Source organism: Metopolophium dirhodum, chromosome 2 (genome assembly GCF_019925205.1).
Source record: "Metopolophium dirhodum isolate CAU chromosome 2, ASM1992520v1, whole genome shotgun sequence".
Classification (NCBI taxonomy): domain Eukaryota; kingdom Metazoa; phylum Arthropoda; class Insecta; order Hemiptera; family Aphididae; genus Metopolophium; species Metopolophium dirhodum.
In genome coordinates, this window is record NC_083561.1 from 37859633 (window position 1) to 37869193 (window position 9561).

Sequence of the window (9561 nt, forward strand, 5' to 3'; positions counted from 1 at the left end):
AGTTACAAAGTTATGTTTGAAAATGAATGCTATATCAATCAAAATATATAATAATTTTTAAGACATTCTATTTAATGTAAGATATTATTATAATTCAATATTTTTTTAAAAAAAACATACAAACAACTTTTATATTAAACTAACTATTTTGTATTCATCATGAGCAAAATAAGTTATAAATTATTTTTATTCCCTTGAGTGTTAAAAATAAAATCAGTATTTTAACGTCGAATGAAGCTTAACATAATATTTATTTTATTTAAAGAACATATTTCATTGCATTTTAAATATTTATCAATTGGGACTACTATTTTATAGATAACTAACGTAATATGAAATAAATAGGCTACCCATGTTATGACTCCTATAAATAAGTAGGTACAGTGAAATTATCCCCCAAAGTACTATAAATGCGTCGATACTCCGCACAATTCTCTTTGTTTGTCGAATATATTATACTATAAACAATCTCCATAATAGGTACTAGAATAAAAGATTTATCATTATTTGCAGAATAAAATATAATAAAAAAGCGCTTTTTTGAAATAATTAAAGTGTTTAAAAATTGAAATTCAGTGTTGGTTTATTCATTAAAATATAATATGATGTATTCATTCAAATTATAATTTACATTCCTTAAGCGGAAAAACATTAATGTTTCTAAGGATTAAATATCTTTAGTTTTTTTTTATTTTATAAGATTTCTTTAAGGTCAACCATCAAGTTTTATTATATTTTTTAAAACTAAGTTAAAATAATAATATGGAGATTTCAAGAAATGAATAGTTAAAAAAAGGTTGGCAAGTGGGTTTTGCTCTTCTGTACGGTAGGTTATAAGTTCAAAACAAATCAAAATATTTTGAAAATTTTAGTGTGTATAGAAAATGCGACTACACGAGTGCACCAACTAGATTTACTTTCCCGTCGAACAAGATTCTGTTGAAGAAAATCGAAACAGTTTTAGATGACACACAAGAAAAAAAAACACACATTACCTATTGTAAAATCAATACATTCGTAGCTCCGCTCAGAATCTAAAATTTATTAAACAAACGAAACAATACATAACATAATATACGAGATTTATGTTAAAATTTATATTTTTGATTAAACTTATCAAGGTATTATTAAGATATATTATATAGTTTATAACTTTAATTTCCGTCATAATTTTATTATAAGAAAGTTTCGTGTAATATTATAATATTTGAACAACTAATAATTTACAATAAAATAATTACAAATCAACACATTTGCAGTACCTGCATCGGATTTCATTCATAATAAATTATAAACTCAAATTAATTTGTTCGATTCATTATTATAAAACCACTTTCTCGATATCAAACGACAATCCCGCAATAAAAATCGTATTAAGTTTTAAATCAACTGCGTAAGTATATTTGTCCAAACGACAGTGGACCAGAATGAATTATTACTGTTAGGTATTATTACGATTATCTGTCAGTTTAGCACTGTATAGTGGTTTATCGTTTGAAAAATATATTACCAGCAATCATATTACAATTTTAAATTGAAGAAATAGACGACAGTGAACTGTGATTGGATATTGTTGATTATTGGATGGTGTATGACATTATTATTACTGCGATGATTAGATAATTATTTTATGATAATATTATGATCTATTCGCGGGTTCGATGTTGTACTCGTCTGTATATTTATATAAGGTATAAGATTATTGTTACATTATAGTGATTACTGATTCAAGATAATATTGGGTCGCAGTATTTATTATTATTTTGCAATGTTGTATTATCATAATAATATTACTATCATATTATTATTATAGGTAGGCCGTGTGGGTGTTGTACCGAGGCGAAATACCACGCTCGATGGTGCTGTTAAATTGCATAATTGAAACGCCGTGTAACGGATGCCTATCTATACATTGTGTTGCCCGTCTAACATATTTATACAAATACACCACTCGGACTTAAATGTATGTACACATTACACCTCCACAAACGAACATAATAGGCAATTTAACTGGTAAAATACGGCACGTTTTACGCTGGTATAAAATAATATATCACAATCGCGATAAGAAGCGGTATTTTGTTAAATCGTAACCGCGACCGAAAAAGACGTACAGAACACAACAATACACGAAGCGCATTTGAAAAAAAAATAATTTTGTTTTATATTATTTACAATTAATACGTTACACAAGTTTTGCGTTTATCGTTATTTAGAAGTAATGCGTCATACAAGTCTTGCGTCTATCGTTGTTTATAATTAAAACGTTATTTTGCCCAACATTCTCTAATAATCCAGTAAGTAATTTTATTCAAGATAATTTGCAACAATAGCAAAAAGTTATAATTTATTGTTTTATTAATATTTAATGTTTGATATTGATATTCTACAACACCTAGATATTTTATATAACCCCGGGTATTTTTTAGAGAAGTTGGTATATACATATATAATATATAAAATGGCCTTTATTAGGTACCTATTAAATTTAAAAATAATAACTTATGCAGGGAATGGCCATTATACGGAATAAATATTTTTACGAAACCAATAATATAAATTTTAAATAAATGTATTTTAAATATTTCGTTATTTTTTGATGATATCCTATAAATTACGTTTTGTTTAATGATACATTACATATTCTGTTAATCGATATGTTTTGTTTTGTGGTACCTATTTAATTATTTTTGCTTATTGTTTTTCGTTATAATAACTTTTACAAATTTCAATCGTTTTTTTATCAAATATCAATAATCATAACTTTATTATAACGTTTGCAAGCTTTGCAATAATAATATAATTAATGTACTATAATGCTTGCAGATAAAGATTTTTCATAAGAACAACGGATGACAAATCACTATGAAGATGATGTGAGTGTTTGTTGGGTTTTAATTAACTATAGTTAATATTATCCTAAAAGGAAATGAAATATAAAATTAATGGCTACTAAATCGATACGTTAAGAGGATAATATTACAATTGGTTTTAATAAACTTTAATCAATATTTAATATTATCCTAAAACGAAATATAATATACAATTAATGGCAATCAAATTGGATAGGTACGTCAATAGGTGGATAATAATATAATTATTTAGGATACCTATACACTCAGGTTTTACGATGACTGCACGTGGTACCGTAATTCCACTTTTTTCGATTTAATGTTATCTGCGAGATTTAAAGTTAAAACCTAAGATTCGCCATGATCAATTCGGTTTCCCGAAAATCAGTCATGTACGTACGGAAAATTCATTTCGGTACAGCAATTTCGAAAAGACATATATTCTTATAAATTAATGAAATATATTTTTCGATTTTCAAATAATCTCAAAATGAATCGAAGGAAATGTTGATTTTACAATAATAATATAAATCTCGTTCGAAAGAAACTTTTTTTCGCAAGAAAATACGTTTCGGCGTGACATATCCACCATTGAAGGTTGTCAATATAGGTCGTATAACCGTCAAACTGATAATAAGTGTGTGGTTTGTGGTGTGTGTTAAAAATTAAAATCATCACGAATTCATCTTTTTTTTGTTATAATTACTTTCATGAATATTAAGCTATAATTTAAGTCATTTTTATTGATTAAATATCACATTTTGTTCTTATAAAATATTAATATAAATTATTCAAAACATCAGCTTTTAATTAAAGATTTTAAAAAAAATACTATAAAAATGAGTGTAACTTCATCAATTGTTTACATATCTTGCGGAAAAACTGCAAAACTATTTAAATTTTTAAATTATGTTAATACATTTATTATACAGTGCACTATAATTATAATAACATATAATATTTATCTCTCTCCTATCTAAATGATCTACCTAACTTCAAACTGCGATACATCTTATATGTTAAAAATAATTTTTTTTTTTGTATATTATTTATAAATAGATACTTATTACTCAATATTATATTGTATTTAAAATCGAAAAATGAATTGTTTGCATAGGCTGGATAAAAAGCTGGATTGCATTATGTCCCTATATGTTTATTAAAAATTGCCATATTTAGATTGAAAAAAAGGTCAAATATTACGTATTTTAAAGTAAAGAAAATGGATAACCTAACGTAACCTAACTCAAACTACCTTGGACAAAAAAAAAATTAAATAATATTGGGAAATCGCATGAGTAACCTGATTACCGTAGCGCAAACGATACTGATCTATATACATATTTTTAATCCAATCATATTAATATATTAATAATAAATCGTCTAATCTCCACAATCGTCCGACATGTCCCATAGTATATTTTGGATCAACACATTATAGAATTGTTGAAAATAATATTAAATTGTAAATGGTAATAATGGTATACACCTTGATTTTAATTTCGAATTCATTCGACAGAATTTCCGTTACTTTATCGAGACGACTGTAAACAGAAAGATACCCTTTCACCACCTCCCCTGTTTTTGCAACGGCCTTGTGAGTTGTGACTACAACTAAAAATATAGTCAAGAACAGTTTCGAGTTGATTGTAACGCTTCATTGATGTATTTATATTTAACTGCTGTCTTCTACTCAGACACTCAGTACACTATATAGCAAATAATATTAAATATTAAATTGTAAATGATATTATATATTTATATGTACTTATTGACTTGATTTTAATTTTGAATTCATTCAACAGAATATTGTCGCCACCTACTTTAGAGACTACAAACAGAGACACACCCTCTCCCCTGTTTTTATTACGGCCTTGCTTCTGAAAATAAAATAGTGAAGAAGTTACAAGTTGCAAGTTGCAGGTTGATTTCAATGCGTCCATGATGCTTTTATATTTAATTTCTTATCTTATACTCTGTACTCAACACTTGTGAATATTGTCTTAACATTGGCGTACCTATAGTGTTTATCTAATGCGTTTCCAAAAAAAATTCCAGGGTGGACGTGATGCGTCTACACAGTACACGGAATTTTATTTTGATAATAATATTGTTTAAGTTGGAGTTCATCATAATTCATAACTACACACCCTCGGCCTAGCGCTGCAGCCAATTCTCTGAGTCTAAGTCAGGTAGGTGTAATATGTATTTATTTATTTTTCGTTTTTTTTGTTCGTTTATAACTCCTGGTGCAATTATTAAACGTCAGACCTAACTTAATGCGCAAACATTTTATGCGTAAAAATGATTACCTTTATTATTATGATATAGTCTCGCTGCAGCCGATTTATACCAAAAACAATCTAAAAGAAATCTAGTTATAGGAATTTCTATTAAAAATAAATTGCATTAGCGCACGGACAGAATAATTTACATTATTTTTTAGTAATATTAACGGAACGTCTAAGTGTGTTCTATTTTGGTACTAAGGTTTTCTGAGGTTCTGAGAATTTCACTTGTTCTTGGATCTGGTAGTTTTTGGTCTCGGGCCTTTCCATGAAGTTATGAATAATAGATATATTATTATTTATTGGACATCACACAGGTACGAGAAAACATTTTTCCAAAATAATCAATATTGTATTTTTGCACATAACATAAACCATTTATTTTAATTTAAACACAGTGATTATTATTGAAATATCAAGAAATATGTTTTACGACGCATTTGGCGGTGGGCGAACACGTTTAAACAATAAATTATTATACTATTTGTACCAACTAGCAAGTTAAATTTCTCATAGACTATTCGAGACGCATCCGAATTTTCAAAGAATTGGATCAAAGTATTTAGCATTTTGTGATTTTAACAAACTTTGTCAAAATTAAAACTTCATACGCAAAAATAAATCTGTTTTCTGGTATTTTTAACATTTTTAAATAACTAGAACTAAATCTAATAATAAAGAACCTTGTTTTTAATTATTAAGCAATTTTTTGGTACATTTTTATCAACAGTGAAAGCAAAATAAAAAAATAAAGGATTTGAAATGCTCGTAAAAAGCTTGAAATTAGTATTAATATTTTGAAACCCCTATTGTATGATATAGAATATGAAAATTAAAATAATGTTGTATTTACAAACAAAATTCAAAATGTCTATAAATAACACTGAAAGCGTCAACATCTTATTTTAAAAATTAAATCATCCAGAAAATGTTTACATAAATGTATGTCTCTAGAGTAATATTTGTTTTCGAATTTCAATAAAATAACGAAAAATAGGTACGTTTTGAAAAGTACAAGGAATATTTTACTAATGACTTTCTAAAATACCAACTAGACCCAACTATTGTCTAAGCACCCTCAAATGTGTAAAATTTAAGAATTTTTACGGCTGGCTCCAAAAGATTTTGTTTGTATCCGTCTATTCACCTTATTTTAAAAACACATATTATTGTAAAACTAATTCATTCGTTAAAATATACTGAATTTGAATAGGTGTCTTATTGCATTAAAAAAATTGCTACCTGAATAAAGATTCTGAACGAAGCCAATTTTACTACGAAATGAAAAGTGATAATGTTAAAAACGAATGCCACAATATTCTTGACATATTATAATATTATTATAATATGGGTATTGTTGTCAACAATTTAAATTGTTCTTAATACCATTATATATTTTCTTCGATATTTTTTTATACATCTAACACAATGAATGATGTGTAATAATAATACGTATTGTGTACCAAATCTAAAGATAGTTTGTATTCATAAAATATAAAGTAACTAAATACAAATTATATTTATACATAACATAATACTGTATACCTACTGCACATATTATAATATCTTATTTTTAAAATTAATATATGTGTAAGATTGGAATAAATAATGAAAGAACATTATAATACGAAATTCCATTAATAGTTTCAAATTTACTTGAGTTTTGTTTTCAGTTTTAATTGTTTGTTTTTAATTTGTAACTCAAAATATATATATAAAAGTTTCAATCATCGATATATATATTGATATATACAATTAAATTAAATTATTGTCTTGCTGAAAAGTTTGAGTTATTATAATTCAGCACCAATTGTTGTTTTTTCTAGGGTTATTCGTAACATTAATTTATAATGGGTGTTGTAACAAAATTGAACCTCCTACATATATTTCTATTAAGACTAAACTGTATTACCAAGAATGTATTCATGTATTTTTTAAACGATAAAAACTAATTATGTTTCTTTTATGTATGTACATAATAATATTATATGTATTATTTATAAATGTTTTTTAATATTACTGCCGAGTTATTGAGTTCTAGGTTTTCTGAAAGCATAATAATACCGGGAATTATTTTTATAGTAAAGTGTAATATAACAAAATAATGCAAAATTAAATAAAATAATATATTTTATAAATATTATCTAACGCACTATCTACTGTGATGCAGGTATCTCCTCGTGTCCACATTACTGCCGTACTAGTCGTATAGTTTTAAAACAAAAACAAATCGAAAAACTCACTTTAAATAGTTTAAACGATATTTTTTGTTTTACCTAAAATCTCACGTACTGCGCATCTGTACCCGTTTACAATCGTAAATGCATAACTTATTGAACATACAAATCAAACCCGTTTGACGGTGTCTCGCACAATAACTAACACTGAAAACAACGTTATACCACTACAACTGCGTTTCAGGTACCTTCCTAAGATAAGTGTAATGATTTTTTTAACGAGACGTTATCTTAGAGTTTTTACCTGGAAAACTGTTCAATTGCTGTACAAACGGCGTATATGACGCGTTCTGAGACGGAAAAAGGTCAAAGTCACGACCTAGGTTTTCTCGTCTACCGGAAGAAAATCCCGGAGGAGGGTCAACGTTGTGTATACACGACAATACGACAATTTTAAGTGAGAAACGACAGTGGTACATTATTATTGTACCGGTATATCTCCAACGCAGTGGGATATAAGTGTTGGAACCAGTGGCGTATTTAAGTTTTTGTATTGGAGTGGGGGGGATATGATTTTACCCAGTATCACTGCCCTTAAAGTTAGAGGCCTTATGTTAGGACTCTGAAAACTTTTACATATTATATACACTATATACAGTCTATGTGTGAGATTGATCCTCTTGACCCCCCCCCCTCCCACAAATACGCCACTGGTTGGAACCTATACCTATATACGGGGTCTTAATTTCTAGAGTTTTTCAGATATTTTCAGTATTAAGTAGCATAAACGACCCATTTTTTTATGTTTGAGCTTCCGCGATGCCTCTTTGGCTATTCCACCGGCGAGCTGGTGTAATCAAAAATACGAGAACTTTACTAAAAAAAACTAAATTTTGACGCAACGCGCATTTATATCTGTCTGTCTAGCATTTTATTTCTAACCCAACCGTGGGTTTATCTTTATCACATACACGTGGGGAGACGTTTCAAACGAAGATCGTCAACAACAGATGCGTTTGTGATAAATAGATGTGTGTGTGTGTGTATATAATTTATATATGGTATACGTAAACCTACAATAAACGACTTTCATCCGAATACCAATAAAGCGTCCATATAACGGTTACGTTATGTATATGTAGGGGTATACACGTGAATCGTCCCGATGCAGAGTTTGAATTTGGCAAAGACGAGCGGTGCACGTGAGTTGACCCCGAAGGATACAAGATCTTTTCGCCGCCCCGAACAGGCGCGTGATTTCATCCCGCGAAACTGTATTTATAACTCCCGAGTGCACCCATTTACCAGCCGTTTATATAGGTACCACCTACGTTGTTGTCACAACACAACACACCCCTCTATATAATATATTTACATGATTTGTTTTCGTACACAGCGACGGTTTTACCTGCTCTCGACTTTCTTCAGGCGTACCCTGTGGTGGGCCAGGAACTTCTTGTTGACCATGTCCAGGGCCAGGTCGACGGCCGGCCCGCACCGTTCCAGGTCGAACGGCGAGTCCAGTTTGGTGGTCATTAGCACGCCCACCTTGTACTCGACGAATCCCGCGGCGGCCTGCACGGCGAGCGGCGGCTGCAACAACTGCAGCAACAGCCACGCGGACACCGCCCACCCCGTCGTCAACATCATTCGACGGCGTATAATCGCGTGCGACGGCGTATAATCGCGTGCGACAGCGATGCGGTTGCTGTGGCGGCGTTGGCGGCGACGGCGATGATGGCGATGATGGCGACGAGGACGAGGACGACGACGGCGACGACGACGACGACGACGGCGGCGACGATGACGACGACGACTGCGACTAAGGTCCGCGACGACGTGGACACCGTGAGAGGATCGCACCGACCGCCGCCGCCGCCGCGTTCATCCACGAGGCACGCACCCACCCGCGCGCATGACCGTTGCGACGCCCCGCGCACTTGTTGAATTTCCCGAGGGCTGATTTTTCACACACCCCTCCCCTCCCACCACCACCGCCGCCGCCGTCCGCTGCGACAACAGTGCCGGTTCGGATGTACAGCGTTATTACGCAAGCCACCGCACTCGTGTCAACAAGTGTATATAATAATACGGTATATAAATATATGTACAGGGTGATCATCAACCATGCTAATAATGTACCCCCTTTATTGCTGTAAATTATTTAGCGGATCATTTTTTTTTTGAAAACGTTGATAAACCTAGTTCAAAATGTTAACGAATAGTTTCTCAGTTATTAAAATG

General features: G+C 30.8%; 1 protein-coding gene across 2 annotated transcripts in view; it reads right to left on the bottom strand.

The window, feature by feature from the left end:
- LOC132939833 (atrial natriuretic peptide receptor 1) overlaps positions 1-9177 on the bottom strand; it is a 72916-nt gene extending 63739 nt beyond the window's left edge. Inside the window, exon 1 of one of the 2 annotated variants that reach the window (XM_061007227.1) lies at positions 8726-9177. In XM_061007227.1, coding sequence (XP_060863210.1) covers positions 8726-8967 — 242 coding nt within the window. In that variant the 5' untranslated portion in view covers positions 8968-9177. The remainder of the gene's footprint in view (positions 1-8725) is intronic. The other variant, XM_061007228.1, reaches the window with a different exon arrangement.
- Positions 9178-9561: the final 384 nt, after the last annotated feature.